Source organism: Danio rerio, chromosome 17 (genome assembly GCF_052040795.2).
Source record: "Danio rerio strain M-AB ecotype USA chromosome 17, GRCz13ab, whole genome shotgun sequence".
In the NCBI taxonomy this organism is placed as follows: Eukaryota; Metazoa; Chordata; class Actinopteri; order Cypriniformes; family Danionidae; genus Danio; species Danio rerio.
The window spans coordinates 58,992,501-59,020,000 of NC_141037.1; the positions used below are offsets into that span (position 1 = coordinate 58,992,501).

The window sequence follows — 27,500 nt, forward strand, 5'->3', positions numbered from 1 at the left end:
ACGAGCGCTTCCAGATGAGCGGGTTACGGGGACGCTGCAGGAATATCACTGCTGCTGACGCCGGATTGGCTGATGCAGAAACACACCTTTAGACCTCGTGCATTCACTACATCACTGCGACAACACCAGCCGCTGATGCAGAAACACACACACACACACACAAGCGCACACACCTCACCGCAACAAAAGAAGCAAAGCGTCTGTGTTAAAGGTGCAGTATGTAAGTTTGACCCCTGGTGGTTGAACTAGGTATTGCACTCCTGGATCAAAACACACACAAGCGCAGGTTGCCAGATTGACAACACCAACAACCAATCCAGCTTAATACTACAACGACAACTGCGCAAAGTATAGAAACCTCTGCGAAAGTATAAAGAGAAAAGAGCGAAATCCAACCCCACTTTAGATGATGGAGCCTGCAGTCCTCGAGCTCTGGAACCTGGAGCACTTTCACACATCTGTGAGTCTTCAGATGGATCACAGCAGCACATAATGAGTGCGATTAGCGGCTAATTGCCGAATCTTCAGCCTGCTGAGTTTAAAGGGAGCCAAACTGCCCTTAATATCTGTGAAAACACATCTGTGTCAAACAATGGGCTGAACTTTGAGTTATGGGCTTGTGCTCACAGTTTAAACTCTGAAACGCTCTCACATGAGTAAACACACAGACCTGAGCGAGACACACCGCTTACAAATCATCATCAGGACTTCTTCAGCAGACAGATAAGCACACCACTGGAACACCGTTTCCCAGAGTGCAACAGGCTTGGGCTGTGATCACACCAAGCATACTTTAGGCATGGGCCGGTATAAGATTCTGATGGTTCGATAATCTTGAATAAAAATATGGGTCACACTTTACAATAAGGTTCATTAGTTAATGTTAATTAATGCCTTTACTAACATGAACAAACAATGAACAATACATTTACTACAGTATTTACTCATGTTAGTAAACGTTAGTTAATGAAAATACAGTAGTTCAGTGTTAGTTCATGTTAACTCGTGGTGCATTAACTAATATTAACAAGCGTTGACATGAATGTTCATAATGCATTAGTAAATGTTCAATTATGATTAATAAATGCTGTACATGTGTTGTTCGTGATTAGTTCATGTTAGTAAATGCATTAACTAATGAACCTTATTGTAAAGTGTATCACGGATTCAGAGGCAGGAGCTGTGTCTCATTTCAGAGGCTGCATCCTCCAAAGGATGTAGACTTCAAAAGTGAGTTCTTCGAAGTCCACACAGGCCGAACCGAGCATTTTGAAATGAGATGATCTCGCCTACAGAAGACGGATCTCGTCACCAGGCAACCGTAACAGCTGCTGTTGTTTTGTCCAAAGAGATTTTAGAACTTATTTTAAGCGATCTGAAGCCAAAACAAGCTATTGACCTCATTGTAAAATGTGGAAGTGCGCCTGTTTTCGTGTTGTTTTAGAACTTCCGATTCAGTCGCCTATGGAAGAAATGACTAGGAATAATAAACGGCAGAAAACGGTCAAACTACTCGCTCTACAAAAAAATGTTTGCATGACTATATAGGCCAAGTAGAATAATACAATAAGAAAATATGAGTTTGCAACATCAAACAGCGAAACAAGCAGTTTTTAACGTCTAAAAATGAATGAGAGCTAAGTCTCGAGCCAAAAAGATTCAAATGGCTGCACCCGCTCGTCGGCTAAAGGATCCTACACACCGGGACGTTTTTAGTTTACGGTAACTTCAGCAGCTCCGTGCACGTGAACAAAAGTGCCGATCTGATTGGTGAAGAAGGTTTTGACGCCGCGCGTCAAAGCAAAAAAAGCAGCATGAGCCGTTTTTTTTTTTAATGACTCTTTTGCGCCTGCCGTTTTGCGCGTTGGTGTGCACGATCACATTGATGCCCTTTATTTAGTCAAGGCGTTAAACGTCGACGGAAAACGCGAGCAAAAAAGGTCTCGTGTGCACGGGCCTTTAGAGAAAGGTGAATAGAGAAGCTAGAAATATATTTCCTTTGACCCATACATGGACACATAAACGTAAACTGTATAAAAACACTCTTTAGTAAGACATGTCATGCTCTTTTTGTTTCTTTTTTTTTAACATGTGTTTAGATATCCTCATAAAATAAACCAAATTCATACATTTAAACAGGGGTTTTCTTTTAAAAGCGTCCTGCTGTTATTAGAGTGCCATGAATCTTGGGACGTTCGAGGCCGCGAAGGATCCACCGCTTGTGTTCTTCAATACCTGGGAAAAGAAAGGATGCATTTGGAGGCTGCGTTTGAAGGAGCCTTTATTTTTTTATTTTTTAAATGAGACGGCCTTCGTCGTATCGATGACACAACATACTTCGAATGCATCCTTCAGAGGATGCAGACTCAGAAAATGAGACACAGCTAGTGTTTCCATTGAGTGACTCTGTAAGAGTAAAAGCTGAATGCTTCACTAGAAAAAACAACAGTTTAACAGAGCATCTGCAGCACGAGGATAAAGAACGAGCCTCCTCCATTCAGCCTCTTTACTTTCTCTTTACTTTTACTCCTTTGGTGGAGAGAGGAAAGGGTGGAAACTCACTCCACTGAACACATCCATCAGCCCACATGTTTCATCTCCTTTGTTAAACACAAAGATTTGCTTCAAAACTATTTCTAAGTTCAGCTCTAATCTCCAGCAAAGGAATAAATGAACAATAATAATGAAGTGTGCTCAGAAAACTGAGCTATATCCAAACACACGTCCTGTTCTTATCCACATATGCTGATGCAGACGTCTCCAAAACCCCACAGCTGGACACATCTACACTTGTGTTTATTTTAAATCTGCAGATAATCAATAATCCTGCTGATAATAATCACATTATACAGATGCAGATGCTCATCAATAAACTGAAGAAGCCCCCCGAGGTGAAGAAGACATGGAGGCAGTGTGTTTATACTGATGGAGAAAATCATCATGTCTGGATCATTTTAATCCTTTAATTGTTTCATCTGTACAGATATGTGTGTGTTGCTGATCATCCTGTATGTGTTCAGCAGTGTGTGAGTGTTTGGACCTGCATAGGCGCATAACTAACACACTCTGCTGGAGTTTAGAGCAGCTTTTAGTTGGTCAGTGGTGCCGTCTATTTCAGTTCCTCAGGATAGAGCGCTCCAACAATGCGCCTTAACACACCTCCTGTTCAGACCAGCACACATAAGGCCACAGTGGCGCAAATGGATTTACTATTTATACAGAAAATAGTGAAAATTACTGCTGCACTGATCTGAAAACAGCAACAAATCACACCAAACAGTGATTGATGAGACCCTAAATGTTCACAGTGTCGGCGCAATAGCCTAGTGGTTAGGCCGCCAACAAATAGTGCAATAGCACGTCAGGGCGTCGCGAGTTCGAATCCTGGCTCAACGACATTTCCCTACCCTACCCCCACTTGGCTTCCTGTCTCAATACTGTCCTATCTAATAAAGGCAAAAAGGGCAAAAATAAATCTTTAAAAAAAAATAAATAAATAAAAATGTTTGTCACATTAATGCCCAGTTTCACAAACAGGGCTTAGATTAAGCCAGCACTAGGCCTTAGTTAAATTACGCTATTTAAGAAACATTTATAAAAATGGTCTTGGAAAAATATTACTGGTGTGCACCTGGACACAAAAACATGACACTGACATATTTTAGGACATCTCAACGCAAGCTATTTTGAGTTGAGACAGCTCAAACATGCAATTTAATCTTGACTAGCCTTAAACCTTGTTTGTTTGAGTCATACACAGTACGATATGCAGTGAAATGCCTACACAACAACTCATGACCTTAAATAATACCAACAATAACCAAAATAACAATATGAATCTACATTTAAAAAATATAAATGCAATAGAAAATTAAAAATATGGAACACAACGTGTTAAACTAATGAAGAGCTTATCTGTACAGACAGAAAGAGTGCATAAGACAGGAAGGAGTGTGTCCTTCATCGTAATGTAAAATATAACTGAAGTCACCAATTGGCACAGCTCTGAAAACAACAAAAAGAAAGTGGCAAAGTGGGAAAATCAAGGCAAGCGCTGGAATAAAGAGCATCATTAGAAGGTCATAAAGAGCGTAATGCTGATGGCCTCCAGCTCCTCATTCCCAACACGACAAAACAGAAGGTCTGGAAACACAAGAGCGCTTTGGGAATCAGCCGCGATGGCCATAATTACCCCTCCTGACAGACGCATTAATATGCACAAGACTGAAAACGGCAGCAGAGCTCCCTCCATTCACAACACACCTACATTAGACTAAATAAAAACCCAGGAAAAATGAGAACAACACTGGAGCAATACATGCAACTCTTCTGTCCGGACTGAAGAGCGTTCCATCACGGACACGAGCGATTCACACTCACAACCTATTAATAAGAAGAAGCGGCAGCAATTAACCTAATGAATGCCACCTGGCTAATGGAGCCGGCATCGTCATATGTTCAGATAATATATAATGAGCATTTGCCACAGATCTATACCAAACGAGAGCGTCATTTTCATTCCTAACGACTCCAGGAGATTGTAGGAGCAGATCTGGGTTAATAGACACACAACTGCGCGTGAACGTTCTGACACGCACTTCAGCAAACATCTGGAAAAAGGAAATCCTCAGCAGTCCGAGTGTGTAACGTCTGATAATCACGACTTAAGCAAGCTTCTTTTTTTCTTCCCCTTGAGTCAATATTTATCACTAAAGCAAAAAAAAAAAAAGCGCTCGTGATTCCGCCTCATGCTCTACATATGCAAATTGGCTAATTACACATGCAGATAAGTGCAAAGGAACATCTGCCTCGCCTCCATCCGCATGAAGGGAAACAGTCAACTATGATGAATGTGACGTATCAGACACAAACTTAAAGCGAGCGCGTGTGGAATAAAACCTGCTTCTGCTCCGAGGAGAAAATCTTTTAGATGGGCTGAAGGTCCTGGGTGATGAGATAAACTTAAAATCACACACAAGTACACTACACATCTGTCAGATTAGAGCCAATGTGGACTGACTGTAGAGAATCCCACAGCAAACAGCATGAAGCGGCGTCAGCTCATGTTATGGTCATCAGATTATATTCCAGCACCGTCAATCTGAACACAGTTACTTTCACAGCTGTAAATGAGTCTCGATTGCTGCTACATTCAGATAGTCAGGGTCCAATTAGAGCGGGAAAAAAGATTATATGATCCTTTGATATCGGTAGCTAAACTAAACTTTTGATGCCGGTTTTATAATGTTAGTTTTTAACCTCATTGCATTAAAAAAACTATGAAAAAGAGATGTATAAAGTCCAACTCTTATTCATTTTCAATATCGATTCCTTGACTTTAATACCAAAACGATACTTTTTTATAGCAACTTTACAAAACAAGTTATACATTATACATGCATTTTTTTCCACGCAAGTTTAATTAAACAGTCCAACACTCACCAATATACAACTACTTTGACATCAACACCTATACCAGATTGATATAAGAGCATCTCTGAACACACAACACGTCCAACCTTGAGGCGGATGGGCTACAGCAGCAGAAGAGCACACCGGGTGCCGCTCCTGTCAGCTAAGAACAGGAAACTGAGGCTACAATTCACACAGACTCACCAAAACTGGACAATAGAAGATTGGAGAAACGTTGCTGCTCTGATGAGTCTCCATTTCTGCTCACACATTCGGATGCTCGGCTCACAATTTGGCCTCAACAACATGAAAGCATGGATCATCCTGCCTTGTATCAGCGGTTCAGGCTGGTGGTGGTGGTGTAATGGTGTGGGGGAGATTTTCTTTGGGTCCATTAGTACCACTTGAGCATCAACGCCACAGCCTACCTGAGTATTGCTGCTGACCATGTCCATCCCTTTATGAGCACAGTGTCTCCATCTTCTGATGGCTACTTCCAGCAGGGTAACGCAGCATGTCATAAAGCTCAATCATCTCAGACTGGTGAACATGACGATGAGTTCACTGTACTCAAATGGCCTCCACAGTCACCAGAGCTCAATCCAATAGAGCAGCTTTGGGATGTGGTGGAACGGGAGATTGGCATCATGGATGTGCAGCCGACAAATCTGCAGCAACTGTGTGATGCTATCATGACAATATGGAGCAAAATCTCTGAGGAATATCTCCAGTAGCTTGTTGAACCTGTGTCACGAATGATTAAGGCAGTTCTGAAGGTAAAAGGGGTCCAACCCGGTACTAGTCAGGTGTACCTAATAAAGTGGCCGGTGAGTGTATATAATTAATCCAGCTTTTTAAAATAAAAGTTAAACTAAATAAAAAGCAAGTGATATAAACAATAAAAGGCATTTATTATATGTTTAATTTAGTTTTGACCAGTTATTTTAAGGATAAAAGTCTTTAAATAAAAAAAAAATAGTGTTGAATTTTAGATATTTGGACTAAAAACAAGACAAAAACTAAGAAAAAGACCAGAACACACACACACACACACACACACACACACTCACACACACACACACACACACACACACACTCACAAACACACTCACACACATACTCAAACAAACACACACAAGCTCATTTTTTCGATGAGCAGATGAGGTTCTGGGGCTGTCAGGGGCTTTTCTCGGTGGTCTCCTCAAACAGAGTCGTGTGTAACACAATCCCAGCACTAATTATGATGGTGTGTGAAAGCTGCAGCGCTCTCGGTGACAGGACGGGCTACACTTATTTTGGTCTGGAGTCCAAGAGTCATTACTGCAGCTTCTCCTGAAAACTGTCAGCTTTACCCATCATGCACTGGGCTGTCAGCAGAGCCGCCTTTACCCATCATGCACTGGGCATCGGATTATGCTGACCGGCGGCTCCTGCCCGAAGACACACAGGCGACAACGCTTGTACCATTCTGGACAATTTGTTCCATTGCTGCACTGCAACTGATCCCACACACACACACACACACACACACACACACACACACACACACACACACACACACACACACACACACACACACACACACACACACACACACACAATCATACAGACACACAAGCTTATACAAACAGAAACACACACACACACACACACACATAATCACAGACATATTCACACAGATAGACACACACATACACACAAACAAACACAATCACACACAGACACACAAACAAACAAACACAATCACACACAGACACACAAACATAATCGCACAGATACTCACAGACAGACATGCATGCATACAATAAAACCCACTCAAACAGACCCCCCCCCCCCCCCACACACACACACACACACACACACACAAATCACAAAAATACACACATGCACACACAGACATACACACGCACACATAAAATAACTGACACAAACACACACAGAGATACTCACACAGACATACATGCACACACACAGGAATACACACACACAAACCACATGGATACACACAAACATGCAATAACACTAAGATATTCACACACAGACACACACACACACAGCGATACACAAACATATATTCACAAGCCCACACACACATTTCAGTGTACGCAAAATCACAGATACACATACAGACACATACAGACAAACAAACACACACACACACACACACACACACTGACACACACACACTGACACAGAGATACTCACACACAAACACATAAAATCACATTGATACACACAATAACACTGAAATATTTACACACAGACACACAAACACACAGATACTTACACAAAGATATCCACACACACACACACAGCAATACACATATACTCACAAGCTCACACATTTCAACGTACGAAAAACACACACACACAAACATAAAATCACATAAAACAAAATCACATGGACACACACACACACACAGATACTCTCTCTCGCTCTCACACACACACACACACACAAAATCACATGGAAGCACACAAACACACAATAACACAAACATACACACACAGATACTCACACACTCACACAAAGATATCCACACACACACACACACACACACACACACACACACACACACACACAGATTTTCACACATACACAAATGCAAGATAACACAGATACTCACACATAGAGACACACACACACACAAACAATCAACCAGAGATATTCACACACACAAACACACACAGATACACAAACAAATATTCACACATACACAAACGCAAGATTACACAGACACTCACAGAGAGAGAGAGAGAGAGAGAGAGAGAGGGTGAGAGAGAGAGAGAGAGAGAGAGAGAGAGAGAGAGAGAGAGAGAGAGAGAGAGAGAGAGAGAGAGAGAGAGAGAGAGAGAGAGAGAGAGAGAGAGAGAGAGAGAGAGAGGAGAGAGAGAGAGACAGAGAGGGTTCGTACAGCCCCTGAACTTAACCAGGTCTAGTGTTTAACCCTCACCCTAACCCAACCGTAACCCAATTATAACCTTGACCCTGAAGTCTGATCTCAATCCTTAAACAGCCTTTAAAGAGTGACAGAAGATGAAGAGCGGCCAAACATCAGAACCCAGCAGACCTGTGGTCCAACAGAACTATAATGCAGAATATAGATAGACGTGCTTCAGATTTAATAATATGCAGGATAAACAGGCTTATTTTTATGGTTTCTCTAAAGAAACTATTTTTGTGACTAAAATGATTATTATTTTATTTTATTATTATTAATATTATTATTATATGCAGTGCTGCTTGTATTTATTGTTTTTCTGTGAATATCTTTACCACTTTAGTCACTTATTTAGGTCTCGTCATGTTAAACCAGAAATGCTGCTACGGCAAGTTGTTGAACTAAAGCTGAAACTTTTCTTATTTAACGCTTTATTTTTGGTTTTAATTAATGGGTCACACTTTTCAGACGATCTCCTCTTTCTGCTGGTGGAGTTGTGTGTAATTATAGAGGAATAAACACACGTTTCACAGCCAAATGTCTAAATGTTGTTAATTAAAAGGAGTTAATTAAAAATAAAACTTCCACACTTTTGATTAAGTCATCAGACGAGTGTGAGATGTCTGAGGTTGTGTGTTTTCCGGCTGGAGTTAGGCAGGTCGAGTGTGCATGTGTGTGCGCATGTGTGCTCCAGCAGATCCAGGCCGCGTCCAGCAGATCAGTGCTGACACTCTGGAAATGTGTTCCTGCTGGAAGCGAGAGGTTTTCTCTCGTCTGGCAGATCTGTGATTAGAGAGAGACTCGCTGTCTGTTCACACTCCAGACCAGAGACCATAGATACACTGAAGCCGCAGCACGCACGCACGCGCGCACACACACACACACACACACACACACACACACACACACACACACACACACACACACACACACACACACACACACACACACACACACACACACACACACACACACACACACACACACACACACACACACACACACACAAACAAACACACAGCACTACTGCAGTAAACCACATTACAGAGTTACATCCACAAACGCCAGTCAAAACTGTACTGTGCCAAAAGGAAACCCTATGTTAACAGTGTCCAGAGGCGCCGTGCACTTCTCTGGGATGGAGCATCACACAGTGGAGATGCATGTGTGTTTAAATGTGAGCATTAGTTTTTTGTTATCACTGTGGAAATCCCTTTCTGGACATTAAAGATAAGCTAAGCAACTTGAGTACAAACCACGTCACGTTCAGGGCTTTTCCCACAGAGTTTTGAGTTAAAAGTGGAAAATAACATTTGCTTTTGTTTGTTTGTTTTCCAGATCTGCGTCTGGAGTTTTGGAGAATGGTGTGTTTGAGTTCATAAAACAGCAGGCCTGACACAATGGGGCTGCTTAACGTTAGTTTAACAGGCATGTAATGGGAGGATAAGGTGCAGATGAGCGATAAATAATCAATGAGGAACGCTTCTGTCCCCGTCCCGTCCCCAACCCGCACATCAGCATATCAATGGCACACGGACGGCTTCACTGCACAGATAAACCCCGATAACACACAAATTAACAAATGCTTGACATTTGCTCGACATCCATTATTCTGACACTTCTTCACAATTTCAAAAGGCTGAGTGCATCCTTAATCAAAATTCATATTCCCCGAGCGAGACCCCGGCAGCATATTGCGGCCCGCCTCAGCGCTGATCAAAACGCCACATTAGGGCCTGTTTCAGACGCATTAAGGGCCCCGGCGAGTGGCTTTCACTGCCCAAACACGCCCAAAAATGAGGAGCATCTGCCCAGCACATCCACACACACACACACACACACACACACACACACACACACACACAGACACACACACACACACACACACACACACACACACACACACACACACACACACACACACACACACACACACACACACACACACACACACACACACACACAGAGCAAATGGCCTGGGATGCTTTTTAAAGGGATAGTTCACCCAAAAATGAAAGTTCTGCCATCATTTACTCTCCTTTTACATTTTATCAACATGAAGAGGCCTATGCTGGAGAATCACGGAGCTTTCAGGAGAGGCCATACGGTGAGACACTAGATAGCGACAATTGCTCAGCTCAAAACAATGAACACTAAATAGTTGCACGTGCAACAAACTGGTAGCGGGCCGCACAAGAAATCATGAATTAATTCTGTTTTACTTATTGTCTGAGTCTGAACCATCTTTTATCCGTTATTTTACGGTATATTTCTGTAATTTAATATCCGTTATTTTAAGGTAAATTTCTGCAATTTAATATCTGTTATTTTACAGTATATTTTTGTAATTTAATATCCGTTATTTTACTGTATTATCTGTAATTTAATATCCGTTATTTTAAGGTATTATCTGTAATTTAATATCTGTTATTTTACAGTATATTTCTGTAATTAAATATTCGTTATTTTACAGTATATTCCTGTAATTTAACAGCCATTATTTTATAGTTTATTTTCGGTTTATTTGGAAATACTTGAGGGAGAGTAAATACGCTGCAAACAATGATTTTCCTATTTTCTAAGACGTTTTTCATTAAAACAAGAAAAATAATCTCCCAATGAGGGAAGTAAAATAATGTTATTGTTGTTGTTATTTGATATGTGTTATTTCTAATCAAAAACAATATTATTTTGCTTGTTTTAAGGAAAAACTCACTTCATTTTGACAGTATTTCACATCAATGCTTGTCTAGAAAAGTTTAAAATATTCGGACTGAAACAAGACAAACTCTTCCTAAGAAACTGCAGTCCAGCGAGCACATTTTGATTTCGGGGTGAACTATCCCTTTAAGGAGGGCCATTACAGCCAGATTCATTCATGGGGCTGTTTTGGGCCGATCTCTCGGGGGAGGACGGCTCCGGACAGCCCTCCGAAAGCTCCTCATTTCCAAGTCTAATGCTGGCGGTGCGGGACAGGCAGGGGTGCTGGATTTGCATGCTTCTCCATTGTGAGACTGACAGCAGCGTGTCCAATCACTGCTGCCGTCAGAACAGCCCGAACCCGGCCACGAGACGCCTGGAGGACAGATGACTCCCAACATCTGTGTTACGGTGCATGCTGACCGGCACAGACACACACCACACACACTCTCTCTCCTACTGTGAGTAAAATAAGTATTGAACACATAAGGGCATCACCATATTGAAAATAGTAAACGGAGATTAAAATATTGAGTCTTCTGGTGTATGTCACTCTAATAAATGTTCTGTCCCACTGCAAAAAAAATGCTTTTCTTACTTAAGAGTTGTTTTGCTTTCAGTCCAAATATCTCACATTCTGAAATCAAGAAGCATTTTCTAGACGAGCACAACATGTAGTGTTGTTTTCAGAAATAGAGAGTCAGAATTAAGTGAGGTTTTTTCTTAAAACAAGCATGATAATCTGCCAATGGGGAAGTGAAATAATCTGGTTTGTGGTTTGACATGAGATATTTTTTCTTGCCCCACTGGCAGATTATTTTGCTCAGTGTAGTGTGGTTGTGTTTATCGCCATGTCAGCTTCTGTGGCCACTTTAATGACAAGACAATCTATTCTTAACAAAGATTAGATGAAGGTTTTACTGTTAATTTCTGCTAATAACCCAAAAGCTGTATCTAAATTTAACTGTTAAAAAAAGAAAACAAGAATCGATAAAAAAAACGTATTCGATAAGCAGAATCAGAACCAAGAATCGATAAAGAACCGTATTCGATAAGCAGATTCAGATCCAAGAATCGATAAAGAACCGTATTCGATAAGCAGAATCAGAACCAAGAATCGATAAAGAACCGTATTCGATAAGCAAAATCAGATCCAAGAATCGATAAAGAACCGTATTCGATAAGCAAAATCAGATCCAAGAATCGATAAAGAACCGTATTCGATAAGCAGAATCAGAACCAAGAATCGATAAAGAACCGTATTCGATAAGCAGAATCAGAACCAAGAATCGATAAAGAACCGTATTCGATAAGCAGAATCAGAACCAAGAATCGATAAAGAACCAGATTCAAAAAGCAGAATCAGAACCAAGAATCGATAAAGAACCGTATTCGATAAGCAGAATCAGAACCAATAATCGATAAAAAAAACGTATTCGATAAGCAGAATCAGAACCAAGAATCGATAAAGAACTGTATTCGATAAGCAGAATCAGATCCAAGAATCGATAAAGAACCGTATTCGATAAGCAAAATCAGATCCAAGAATCGATAAAGAACCGTATTCGATAAGCAGAATCAGAACCAAGAATCGATAAAGAACCGTATTCGATAAGCAGAATCAGAACCAAGAATCGATAAAGAACCGTATTCGATAAGCAAAATCAGATCCAAGAATCGATAAAGAACCGTATTCGATAAGCAAAATCAGATCCAAGAATCGATAAAGAACCGTATTCGATAAGCAGAATCAGAACCAAGAATCGATAAAGAACTGTATTCGATAAGCAAAATCAGATCCAAGAATCGATAAAGAACCGTATTCGATAAGCAGAATCAGAACCAAGAATCGATAAAGAACCGTATTCGATAAGCAAAATCAGATCCAAGAATCGATAAAGAACCGTATTCGATAAGCAAAATCAGATCCAAGAATCAATAAAGAACCGTATTCGATAAGCAAAATCAGATCCAAGAATCGATAAAGAACCGTATTCGATAAGCAGAATCAGAACCAAGAATCGATAAAGAACCGTATTCGATAAGCAGAATCAGAACCAAGAATCGATAAAGAACCGTATTCGATAAGCAGAATCAGAACCAAGAATCGATAAAGAACCGTATTCGATAAGCAAAATCAGATCCAAGAATCGATAAAGAACCGTATTCGATAAGCAAAATCAGATCCAAGAATCGATAAAGAACCGTATTCGATAAGCAGAATCAGAACCAAGAATCGATAAAGAACCGTATTCGATAAGCAGAATCAGAACCAAGAATCGATAAAGAACCGTATTCGATAAGCAGAATCAGAACCAAGAATCGATAAAGAACCGTATTCGATAAGCAGAATCAGAACCAAGAATCGATAAAGAACCGTATTCGATAAGCAGAATCAGAACCAAGAATCGATAAAGAACCGTATTCGATAAGCAAAATCAGATCCATGAATCGATAAAGAACCGTATTCGATAAGCAAAATCAGATCCAAGAATCGATAAAGAACCGTATTCGATAAGCAAAATCAGATCCATGAATCGATAAAGAACTGTATTCGATAAGCAAAATCAGATCCAAGAATCGATAAAGAACTGTATTCGATAAGCAGAATCAGATCCAACAATCGATAAAGAACCGTATTCGATAAGCAGAATTGGAATCAAGAATAGATGAAGAACCATATTCATTAAACACAATTAATAAAAATCGGGTTCGATGAGCAGAAACAGAAGCGAGAATTTATGAAGAACCATATTCGATGAGCAGAATCAGAACCGTGGATCGATAAAGAACTGTATTCAAGAAGAAGAATCTATAAAGAACCATATTCATTAAACAGAATCAATAAGAACCGGAGTCGGAACCAGAAAATGAGAAGAACCAGATTCGATAAGCAGAATCAGAACCGAGAATTGATAAAGAACCATATTCCATTAGCAGAATCGGAACCAGAAATGATGAGAACAGGATTCGATAAACACAATCAAAACAGAGAATCGACAAAGAACCATATTCAATAATCAAAATCAATAACAACCAGATACGATAAGCAGAATCAGAACCGAGAATCGATAAAGAACCATATTCGATAAGAAGAATCGGAACCAGAAATTATAATGACCAGATTTGATAAACAGAACCAAGAATCGATAAAGAACCATGTTTAATAAAGAGAACTGTGTTTCATAAGCAGAATCAGAACAGAGAATCAATAAAGAACCGGATAAGCAGAAATGGAACCGGAAACAATAAGAACTGGAGTCGATAAGCAGAATCAGAACTGGGATTCAATAAAGAACCAGATTCCATAAGCAGAATCGAGAATCAATAATAACCATATTCGATAAGCAGAATCAGAAGCAACAATTCATAAGAACTGGATTTGATAAGCAGAATCAAGAATCGATAAGAACTGGATTCAATAAACAGAATCAGAACTGAGGATCAATATGAACCGGATTCCACAAGCAGAATCAGAACCACTAATATTTCATTATTGCTACTTTCTTTAAATATCTGCTTGCTTAACAGAAGAAACTCTTCAAATAAATGAGTGAATGAATGTAAATGTGGTGAACTGTCCCTCCAGCAGTTACATATGGTTATAGAATAAAGGTGGCAAAACTGCATGATTTAAAAACAAAATTATTTGCCCTTTTTTTTGTCCTCTCCTAAAAACACTGAAATCGCAACCAACAACCGATAAGAACCGGATTCGATAAGCAGAACATGAACCGAAATGGCTAAAATTAAAACAATAGCCGACCCTAATCGTGAGTCAAGTGATTCCTGCCCCTATTTACCACATGTATTACAGTGAAAGACAGGCTGAGGTCAAGCATCAAGCGTGTGCTGAGGAGAAACACACATGCAGAAGAGGCTGCAGCAGATGATGGATGGACTCCTGGATGAGCTCTGACTTTAAAGCCTGATTTCCTGCCAGTTCAATCATGGAGCTCCAGAGCCACAATCATCATCTCCCAGACTGAAAACCCAGCGTCTGTGCACGGTCAGGCCTGTCGCAGAGATCTCGACCAATGATTACGAAAAGCATTTACTACGCTTTTCTTTCATAGCGAACACAGAATGTTGTGCCTGAGAATAATGTTTAACAGTGTCAGTATAACTACTAATAGCGTATAATGCAGGAGGGAATCTGATAGACTGGTTTCCTTTTACCAGGGAATAAAATGCTCTAATAATGTTGTCTATTGCAGATTGCAAGTATATGTCTCAAATAATGATGCAATGATTAATCGATTTCACTATTAACTGTGCTTTAATTCATCATGGTTAATTAATCGTGAAGCTTCTCAACACCGTGTTTCTGCATGGAACAAAACTGCTGCAACTTAAAGTGATGCCAACTGAGTGCTAGTTTGAAGTATGTGCACTGGATTAACTATGGCTGAGGCTATTGACTAAGGGCCAGTCGCATATCGCATCTTTTGCACACGCAAGTTCTTATTTCCAATGGAGGCGCGTGGCTTGCATATATGGAGCGACGGACTCGTGCTTTCCAGATGCACCTACTAGTTGAAAGAATGAGGTGAGCGCCCTACACTGAGAAGCAAAATACAAATGAAAAATACAAAACAATTGTGTCATATAGATGATGAAAAGCCTTTCAGACAGAGGTTCAGCAGCCTTTGAATACATTTCTTCCCTGTAAAAGGGAAATGCTTAGCTATTATGTAACTTAGATTAACATTAGAAAATTATTTATTTATTCATTTATTTATTGATTTTTAAGTTTATTTATTTATTTTTATTTTATTTATTTTAAATCTTTTTCATATTTTAAATTTATTAATTTATATTAAATTCATTTTTTTTAATTACTTATTTATATTTTTTTATTTATTTTTAATTTGTTTATTTATTTTTTATTTATTTTAATTTATTTACATTTAATTTATTTATTTAAATTTATAAAAATGTATATTAATTGAATTAAATTTTATTTATTTATTTAAGGTAATTTATTTTATTTACTTTAAATTAATTAATTAATTTTTTATTAATTTTAAATTTATTTATTTATTTATTTTTTACTTTATTGACATTTATTTGCAGTGTAAAATTATTAATTATGTTTAAAAGCAAAAACTTTTTTTTACTTATTTTTAAGTCCAAAGAGAATTGAATTATTGTTTGTTTTTTATTATTGTTTTGGGTCGTATTATGTGGTTACTGAGCAGCAATAAACAACACTTTAAAATATAAGATTTCATGTGATTTTTCTAAACTAGCAGTGTTTTGAAATTAATGAATGCATAATAATCGTGATAACCGTGATTTTTCCTCTGACTATAATCGCACAACCAAAATCTATAATTGTTGCATTAGTCTCAAACATAGTAATTCAACATCAGAATTATGAACACTGATGTCATCCCTTTAATGTGCATTAATGACCAGTAGGACTGTGCATGAGCAATTAATTGAAAATTCAGAACATGCAAACTTCTCCCTGAACTCGAACCAGCGGCCTTCCTGCTGTGAGGCCACAGTGCTAACCACTGAGCCACCGTGCCATCAAAATATATATCGCAGACAAACAAAATACTGCGATGATCATTTTTCCATAATTGGACCCTATTTTCAAAACTTAAAGAGAGCTTGTTGTGATTATATCATTCTAATTCGGCTGTGGTCACACTACACCATACACACTTCTGTCCAAACAGCCTACAAAAGACTTCATCTAATTTTCCTAAGCCGATTTGGATTGAATTGGACTTCTGGTGGTGTAAAATAAAAGCAAACATGAGTCTGAAGCTGCCCGAAAGACAAACGCGGCGCGAACAAACCCATATATCAGGATATTCCAGGAGGACAATGGCATATAAAGCAGCACATCTGGGCCACGAGACTAATACACACCGCATCCTATAAAGTGCTGACGCCAATAAGAGCGGCGCGGAGGGCAGAAACACAGCCCAATTCCTGCGGGACGCGAGCTGTGATTACAGCACCATGAAAACAGGAAGATTTCGCTTCATATGCCTTTCTAAGTGACCTCAGAAGGGTCTCAGGGGCCTGACGGGATTACATGTGTTACATTCAATAAAGACACGCTCTCATTGTCGCTCTCACACTGCTATTATACAGTACACACACACACACAGCAGCATATTCAGCGTATGAAGCATGCTTCACGTCAGATTATGAGATTAGATTATAACTGCAGCAATAAAACACAGACATCAGCTCGACTGCGTCCCCAGACATCTGATCTAATGAAAATATCACAGTAAGGGCAGCTCACTCCTCTTCTGACTGTCTGCTCCTTATATTCTGTTGAAGACTAAATTATTCGGCTTCCTGTGAATTTGTTTAAAAAAAATTATATTTCCCAAGTGCTCTTTAATAGAGAAAGATTTTTTCTAACAGTATTTGATATATTTTTCTTCTGAAGAAAGCCTCATTTGCTTTAGTTTGGATGAAGAAATAAAATTTACATAAAAAATAAGAATAACAAATAAATATAAATACACACACACACACACGTGTGCACATAAATATATATATATATACATAATATCATTCGTATAATCAAATAATTAATAATAAATATTTAAAATAAATAAATGAAATAGTAATAAAATTTAAGATTATTAATAAAAAATTATTAAATAAATATTAAACTAAATAAATAAATACAAAATAAATAAATTATAACGTAAATAAATACTAAAATAAATAAAATATTTTTTAAATTATAAATAAATAAATTACAAAGTAAATGAAAACAAAATAAATAAAATAATATTAAAATAAATAATTAATAATAAAAAAATTATTAAATAAAATGTTAAATAAATGAATACAAAATAATTTAATTATAAAGTAAATAAACAAATAAAATAAAAATAAATAAATAATTAAAAGTAAAAAAAAAATTTAAACTAAATAAATTCAAAATGAATAAATTATAAATAAATAAATACAAAAGTAAATCTAATAATATTCAAATGAATAGTTAATAATATAAATAAAAATAAATAAATCTTAAAATAAATGAATAAATACAAAATAAATAAATTATAAATTAAATAAATACAAAAATAAATGAAATAATCAAATGAATAATCAATAATTAAAATAATAATAAAAATTAAAATTAAAACTAATTAATAAAAACACACAAAATAAATAAATATATTAACAAATTAATAAAACATATTAATAATTAAAAAATTTTATTAATAAAACAAAATAAACAAATAAACAAACAATTATAAAAGTGTAAAAATTGCCAGAGATCAACTTTAGGCTTCTTTTTGGCTGTCTACAGAACAAACCACTGTTGTCCATTGAATTATAAAATATAAAATGAATAATTAATGAAAATAAAATAAAATAAATAAACAAATACAAAATAAATAAATACAAAATAAAATAATTAAATAAGTAAAATAAATGTAAACTTTGCTAATATTAACATTATTAGGCCCCTTAAAAAAACATATCTTTTTAATAACCACTGTTGTCCAATAAATATAAAATAATTAATAATTAATAATACATAAATAAAAACAAATAAATAAAATAAATAAATTATTTAAAAACAAATTAATAAAATAAAAAGTAAAAAAAAATACAAACATTAACATTATTAGGCCCCTTAAAAAGATACATTTTTATCGTCAACAGCAGTGTTTCTCAACCATGTTCCTGGACGACCACCAGCACTGCATGTTTTGGATGCCTCCTTTGTCTGCCACACCCATTCCAGGCCTTTCAGTCTCTGCTAATGAGCAGACAATCTGAATCAGGTGTGTTGAGTGAAGGAGACATGGGAAAAGCCGGTGGTCTTCCAGGAACGTGGTTGCGAAACACTGATCTACAGAACAAACCAGTCTTATACATTGAATTGCCTAACCTAATTAACCTATTTAGGTCTCTAAACGTCACTTTAAGCTGAATACTAGTGTCTTGCAAAGTAACTAGTGAAATAGTATGCACTGTCACCAAAATCCATGCATTATTATAAATCAGTTATTAATACGGTCATGTTTAAAATGTGTTGGAAAAGTTTTCTCTCCGTTAAACCAGAAAGAATTTAAAGAATTATTTACAGTACATTTTACAGGAGGGATTGTCTTCACCTCATCTGTGTGTTATGATGGTGCAAATATATCAGACATTGCAGACATCTTAAAACCAAAATATTGGAAAAAGCAAAACCCGAACATGTAAAAGAAATAGCATCACAGTAGAATCACACACTCATGATAAGTTACACAAGTGCAGCTCACAGCATTTCTCCAGCAATCTGCCAAAACAAAACCTCAAAGACATGATAAAGCCTGAGAGAGTGAGTGATTGAACATGGAGAATACAGACTCCAGTGTTGTAAACACAGCGCATTGTTGCACATACAGTACTAAAGTTGTGTTTCTGCACAGCATTTAAAACTTGAGCGTCATCATTACCTTCATTTTGCTGTAGTAGCAGTGAAAGTGAATACTTTCTTAAAGGCTGGTATGAATTAATTAGGCCATAATATTAATCCCTCTTTAAAGTCCAGTAAGACAGCAAGTTCTTTGAAAAGTTGTGTGTGTGTGTGTGTGTGTGTGTGTGTGTGTGTGTGTGTGTGTGTGTGTGTGTGTGTGTGTGTGTGTGTGTGTAAAACGCAGATGCTCTTACTGTGTGAAGTGCGTCTGCAGGGTCTTCATGCACTGCCGAGTGGGACGCAGCTGCTCCACAAACCTGCTGATGCTCCTGTATTCTGCCCTGCAGATCCTCAGATTATTCACCTGTTCACCTGCAGATGCGCACACACACGCGCAAACAAACACACAAACACACACTTTAGTCTGATTGCCAATGTAAATAGTTGCAATATTGTTGTTGAGTACTTGTGATAAGAGGATACTGATATTTTTACTCACACACAGAAATCATAACACACACTAACAGATCATAACACACACACACATACACGCACAAACACAGATCATAACACAAACACACAAGTTCAAACACAGATTATAACACACACACACAGATCATAACACACACACACAAATTCAAACACAGATCATAACACACACACAAATATACAAACACAGATCATTACACAAACACACATACATACAAACACACACACACAGATCATAACACACACACACACAAACACAGATCATAATACACAAACACACACAAACACATAAAGAGATCATAACATACACACACTAACACTCACATACAGAGATCGCAACACAAACACACACACACACTAACACAAACACACACACACTAACACATACAGAAAATGTAACACAAACACACACACACGCACACACACACACACACACTAACACAAACACACACACACACTAACACATACAGAAAAAGTAACACAAACACACACACACGCACACACACACACTAACACAAACACAAACACAAACACACACACACACACACACACACAGAAAAAGTAACACAAACACACACACACGCACACAAATATAAACTTACACAGAGATCATAACACACACAGACAGACACATAAACAGCTCATAACAAACAAACACACACACACACACACACACACACACATACACACATAGAGATTGTCAAACAAACACAAAAGAGAGAAACGTAAACACACACACTATAACACACAAATAGACACACATACAAATCATAACACACAGAGAGCATAACACCAACACACATACACACTGACAGATCATAACACAAACACACACACACACCAACACACATACAGAGATCGTGACACACACACACACACACACACACACACACATAAACACACACAACCACACACTGACAGATCATAACACACACGCAGTGCAGCAGTACTGTATATTAGCACTTTACCTGTTCCTGTGGCGCTGCCGCCTGACACTGGATCCATATTTCACAACTCTGCAACACAAACAGCACCAATAACACTGTACAAGCTCCAGTTCTGCAGCACACGCGACAGAACAGCGTCACTTCCTAGTCAACTCCCGCGAACGCGTTCAAACGGCACATCAATGTAAACACGCTCCTGATTGGCCACGGTGACTGTTGTCATTGAGTATAGCGGACGGCGATTGGAGGACTGCGATGGTGAGCCTCCTGTGTGATGCTGAGGAGAAATACTTCAATGATGGGCTTATTATAACGCGCTATGAAGAATAAGTCACTCGTAACGGGGAAATAACTTAACAAATGATGTCTTTCACTTTCAGTTTAAAATCAGATAGTTTAGTTTAATCATATCGCTTTATTGTTGTAAGTATAATTACGCTACAGCCGTTCATGAGCGCGTATTAGTAGCGTCAGTTTAAGGCTGACGTCACACAATAATAATAAACTAACGTTACATTAATGTAAACGTTACATAAGCGTTACTTGTAGCCTGACGTCACATTTACAATGAGATGAAAACATCTTAACAGCTTTGCATGTTAACATTAGTTAATAAAAATGATGTTTATTAATGTGTATTGCTAGTTTCCATTAGCTTAGGTCTGTAACAGATACAAGAAATAACATAACATATACCACTTATACACAAATTATTATTATAATGTATTATATTAGTGAACACAATGCTGAAATCACCTTAAATATGAGTAATAAATGCAGTATCATTAAGTACATTTCAGTTATTTAATGTTAGTAATACTTATTGATTAGTAGATGTAGATTATTGCTAGTTTTTGTTAGTTAAAAAACATTAATATACAGTATAACCTTAAATATGAGTAATAAATGCAGTAACATTAAGTATTTAACATTAGTAATCCTATATTAGTTAGTACATGTAGATTAGTGCTAGTTTTTGTTAGCTTATGTCCGTGACAGAGACAACAAATAACATAACATATACAACCTATATACAAATTATTAAAATAATGTATTCTACTAGTGAAAACAATACTGAAATGACCTTAAATATGAGTAATAAATGCAGTAACATTAAGTGTTTTTTCAATTTTGAAACGTTAGTGATACTTTATTAGTTAGTACATGTAGATTATTGCTAGTTTTTTCTATCTCAGCTCAGTTAAATGACATTACCATGCAGTATAACCTTAAATCCAAGTAATAAATGCAGTAGCATTAAGAAAATTTAAGTTATTTTACATTCGTGATTTTGTATTAATTAGTACATAAATATTATTATTAGTTTTTGTCAGCTCAGACCAATTAAATAACATTAACATTCAGTCTAACCTTAGATATGAGTATAAATGCATTAACATGAAATGTTTTTTCCAATTATTTAAGGTTAGTCATACATTATTAGTTAGTACATGTATATTATTGCTAGTTTTTTCAGCTCAGGTCAATTAAATAACAATAATACAGTATTACCTTAGAAATGAGTAGTAACTGCATTGCTATTAAGTATATATCATTATTCATCTTTAAAAAATTAATAAATGGAAGCTTAATTTACATAGTTATCATAATATCATTATACTAAGAAACTGACACGTTCAGCATTTGATACAAACAGTCTGATAATCAAAGTGACCGTTGGCAATATAGAAATATGAATATAATATGAAGATATAAAGGTTTAATTTGGTTGAACATTTCCTGACGCATGCTTAACACCTGTCAGTCAGATTTGTGTTTGTTTCACATCATAAATGTGCCGCAGTGGTCAGTGAATGTGTTTCAGAGCTCTGTTAAACCTCTCACTGTGTTAATGCATTTTAATTCTAGTTTCTTTTTCTCCTTTCAGCCCTCAGAATCTGTCTGGAGGCACAACTGGACACTCTTTATGTAAGTTTGATCCATTGCATTCTGACGGCGTGCTGATTCACTATTATTCACAATATAAGTCTGTAATTCTGCTCACATAAAGCAGCGTGTTCAAATAAACCTCACTCTAGTTTCACCTCAGACTGATAAATTGCATTTCGGCAAATGAAAGCCAGCTCTGTGCTCTTAAAAATATTGTTCCTTATGTTTATAAGATCCTTTTACTCCAAAATTTCCATTAGAAAGATATGCTGATGTTCAATATATGATGAAGATACACAATTTTGCCTCCATGTGATCGGCTTTTCCACTGTTACCAGTTTGCCCAGTGGCTCGCCGCGTAGTTTGGCAGACTTGACATGCAGAGAGGAGTTGACTGTGACGAAAGGGTTCAAGTCCAGTGAAGAACGGTTCCAGAAAGCAGGTAAGACAAAAACAAAGGCCAAAATAATAAATAAACAAGCAAATAACAGGGTGAGAACGTGGTAAAATCTAAAAATGTGGTCAAAATCAGGCGAGGACTTTTCTTTCTCTGCATTGCTTTTGAAAACACTGTCGGTTGGGTTTAGGGAAGGGGGTGGGCGGGTCAATCAGTGCCTTTGAAAACACTGTCGGTTGGGTTTAGGGAAGGGGTGGGTGGGTAACTTAAAATATAATATATTTTATTAAATATAAACAGTTTTGTACACGTCTGTTTAAACAATAAGGCAATACACTAAATATATGATGCGTGTGCGTGCGTGCCTGCATGTGTGCGTGCGTGCGTGTGTGCGTGTGTATGTGTGTGTGTGTGTATGTGTGTTGAGATGGCTCCTGTGGTCGTGCTGTGCTGTAAGAGTGTGATAACAGTCGGGACTAAACGTCTCTGCTGTAATCCAGTGTGTGTAAGGAGCCACAGCGTGTGTGTGTGATACGAGTGTGTGACCTTTGTTCTGTGAATGGATGTCTGATGGTGGGTTTCCTGCGGGCTCTGATAGACATCTGAGAGTCTGATTGGAGGTCAGTCACTGCCGGCCTTCACCTCGGAGGAATCTGTGTGTGTGTGTGTGTGCGTGCTAGAATCACTGGACCAGTGTATAGCAGCGATACAATCAGAGCAATGGATGTAAAAGCAGATCAGAGGGTGTGTGCGTGTGTGTGTGTGTGTGTGTGTTTGTGTGTGTGCGTGCGTGCGTGTGTGTGTGTGTGTGTGTGTGTACATAAACTGTAAAAAAAATCTGTATTTTTACATTTCTGTAATTTAATATTCGTTATTTTACAATCAATTTCTGTAATTTAAAATCCATTATTTTACAGCAAATTTCTGTAATTTAATATTCGTTATTTTACAGCAAATTTCTGTAATTTAATATTCGTTATTTTACAGTAAATTTCTGTAATTTAATATTCATTATTTTACAGTAAATTTCTGTAATTTAATATTTGTTATTTTACAGTAAATTTCTGTAATTTAATATTTGTTATTTTACAGTAAATTTCTGTAATTTAATATTCGTTATTTTACAGCAAATTTCTGTAATTTAATATTCGTTATTTTACAGCAAATTTCTGTAATTTAATATTCGTTATTTTACAGTAAATTTCTGTAATTTAATATTCATTATTTTACAGTAAATTTCTGTAATTTAATATTTGTTATTTTACAGTAAATTTCTGTAATTTAATATTTGTTATTTTACAGTAAATTTCTGTAATTTAATATTCGTTATTTTACAGTAAATTTCTGTAATTTAATGTCTGTTATGTTACAGTAAATTTCTGTAATTTAATATTCGTTATTTTACAATAAATTTCTGTAATTTAATATCCGTTATTTTACAGTCAATTTCTGTGATTTAATATTCATTATTTTACAATAAATTTCTGTAATTTAATATCCGTTATTTTACAATAAATTTCTGTAATTTAATATCCGTTATTTTACAATAAATTTCTGTAATTTAATATTCGTTATTTTACAGTAAATTTCTGTAATTTAATATTCGTTATTTTACAGTAAAATTCTGTAATTTAATATTCGTTATTTTACAGTGAATTTCTGTAATTTAATATTCGTTATTTTACAGTAAATTTCTGTAATTTAATATCCGTTATTTTACAATAAATTTCTGTAATTTAATATCCGTTATTTTACAATAAATTTCTGTAATTTAATATCCGTTATTTTACAATAAATTTCTGTAATTTAATATCCGTTATTTTACAATACATTTCTGTAATTTAATATCCGTTATTTTACAATAAATTTCTGTAATTTAATATCCGTTATTTTACAATAAATTTCTGTAATTTAATATCCGTTATTTTACAATAAATTTCTGTAATTTAATATCCGTTATTTTACAGTAAATTTCTGTAATTTAATATTCGTTATTTTACAGTAAAATTCTGTAATTTAATATTCGTTATTTTACAGTAAATTTCTGTAATTTAATATTCGTTATTTTACAGTAAATTTCTGTAATTTAATATTCGTTATTTTACAGTAAAATTCTGTTATTTAATATCTGTTATTTTACAGTAAATTTCTGTAATTTAATATTCGTTATTTTACAGTAAATTTCTGTAATTTAATATCCGTTATTTTACAATAAATTTCTGTAATTTAATATTCATTATTTTACAATAAATTTCTGTAATTTAATATCCGTTATTTTACAGTCAATTTCTGTGATTTAATATCCGTTATTTTACAATAAATTTCTGTAATTTAATATCCGTTATTTTACAATAAATTTCTGTAATTTAATATCCGTTATTTTACAATAAATTTCTGTAATTTAATATCCGTTATTTTACAATAAATTTCTGTAATTTAATTTCCGTTATTTTACAGTCAATTTCTGTGATTTAATATCCGTTATTTTAAGTTCAATTTCTGTGATTTAATATCCCTTATTTTAAGTTCAATTTCTGTGATTTAATATTCGTTATTTTACAGTCAGCTGCTGGAAATAAACTGTTAAATTACAGATTTTTAAGTAAAAAGTATAGTCTTGTTTTTAGAAATATATAAAAGTTTTTCCTTAAAACAAACAGAATAATCTGACAATGGAGTAAGCAGAATAATGTTATTTCAATGCCAAAACAAGATTATTCAGCTTTCCTCATTGTCAGATTATTTTGCTTGATTTAGGGAAAACTCACTTCATTTTGATTCATCATTTCTGAATACAAGACTATATTTTTTACTTGTCTAGAAAATGCTAGAATAACCCAAGAAGGATCTTTTTGGCAGTGTGGTGTATTATTCAGCAGTGCGTCTCGTGAACATGCTCCTTTTCTCCTACAAATGAAACGTCTGCTTCATAACTGGTAAAGTCTCCTCTCCGTCACATCACGCCAGAAATCCCACCGCTATATTTCACACCAAAGAGCGTAGCAGAGATTTTAAAGCTGCTTCACTTATTTATTTTATTAGCTTTTAATGAACGTAATTAGATGGCAAGTAATTAAATGTAATTGTGCCTGCGACATCGTCCTCCCCCATCCGCAGCAAATTGGCCCCAGAAACACAACATGTGTGGCACGGGCAAATTTGCCGGATTAATTGGGGATAGATAATATTTTTGGATTGTATTTCGCACTAAATGGCCGCGCGCCGAAACAAAGGCTGCGGCTGGAGCTCATTAATCTCTGTCAAGGGGAAACTCGGGTGCGATCTGCATGACTGGAGTAGCGGCGCATGCTGTCGAGTGCAGATCTTTTGATTCCTGCGAAGCGTCAGTCAGGGAACGAGATGCTGACGGGCCGCAGGAAGGGGAAACACACGCTCCGGCTAACTGCTAATTACTCCACACCACAACTGAGGACTGGAAAAACACACACCGAGAGAAAGACAGAGAACCCCTGACAATGTGGCCTTGTTAGGGCAGAATATTTACTTATCAGTATACATGTATACAGTTGAAGTTAGAATTATTCACCCTCCTTTTTCTCTCACAATTATTTTCCAAATGCTGTTTCTCAGATTCAGGAAATTTAGTGTTTCCTCTAATCTCTGTTCTCTGTTCTGATGTGTTTTATTTGGGCTAGAATAAAAGCAGTTTTTAATAGTGTTAAAGTCATGTTAAGCTCAATATTATTCACCCCTTCAGCAATATTAGTGTTGGATTGTCTCCAGAACAAACCACTGTTATACAATGACTTGCCTAATTACCCTAACTTTACCCTAATTACCCTAGTGAAGCCTTTACATGTCACTGTAAGCTGAACACTAGTGTCTTGAAGAATATCTAGTCTAAAAACTATCAATATCTATTATTATTATTATTATTATTATCTAATACTACTATTTTTATTATATCTATAAAACTATAATAAACTAATATCTAGGCTAAAACTATTATGTTTATAAATGTGTTGAAGAAATCTTCTCTCCTTTATATATATATAAAGCCCAGTGCCCAGTATTAAATCAGTTCAGTTTGTTTTGAAAATCAATATTTTTATCCATTTCCCAGTGGATATAGATAATATATTGTGGTGCATTCAGAGATAGAGGCTCGCAAGACGTGTTTCTTATGTCTCGGTGTCACACAGAAACTAAAAAATAATAATAATATTCTGATGTCCAAAAGAAAAGACGAGAGTCCTATTGTGGTGTCTGCATCTCATTAACTTGTCATTATATATAAAGAGAGAGAGAGAGAGAGAGAGAGAGAGAGAGTGCTGTGCATAAATGAGTACGTCCTTTTTCCA

General features: G+C 36.3%; 1 protein-coding gene and 1 long non-coding RNA gene across 2 annotated transcripts in view; one reads left to right on the forward strand and one right to left on the reverse strand.

Annotated features, from left to right (window-relative positions):
• Positions 1–21,050, reverse strand: part of cdin1 (CDAN1 interacting nuclease 1) — a gene marked incomplete at its 3' end in the record, with an annotated part of 63,074 nt that extends 42,024 nt beyond the window's left edge. The window contains 2 exon segments of the mRNA NM_001076722.2: positions 19,710–19,827; positions 20,913–21,050. Coding sequence (NP_001070190.2) covers positions 19,710–19,827; positions 20,913–20,949 — 155 coding nt within the window.
• Positions 21,051–21,131: 81 nt separating this feature from the next.
• The window catches only part of LOC141378393 (uncharacterized), a 37,112-nt gene continuing 30,743 nt past the window's right edge, over positions 21,132–27,500 (forward strand). Inside the window, exons 1-3 of the long non-coding RNA XR_015513953.1 lie at positions 21,132–21,314; positions 22,780–22,820; positions 23,120–23,223. This is a non-coding gene — a long non-coding RNA (uncharacterized LOC141378393). The remainder of the gene's footprint in view (positions 21,315–22,779; positions 22,821–23,119; positions 23,224–27,500) is intronic.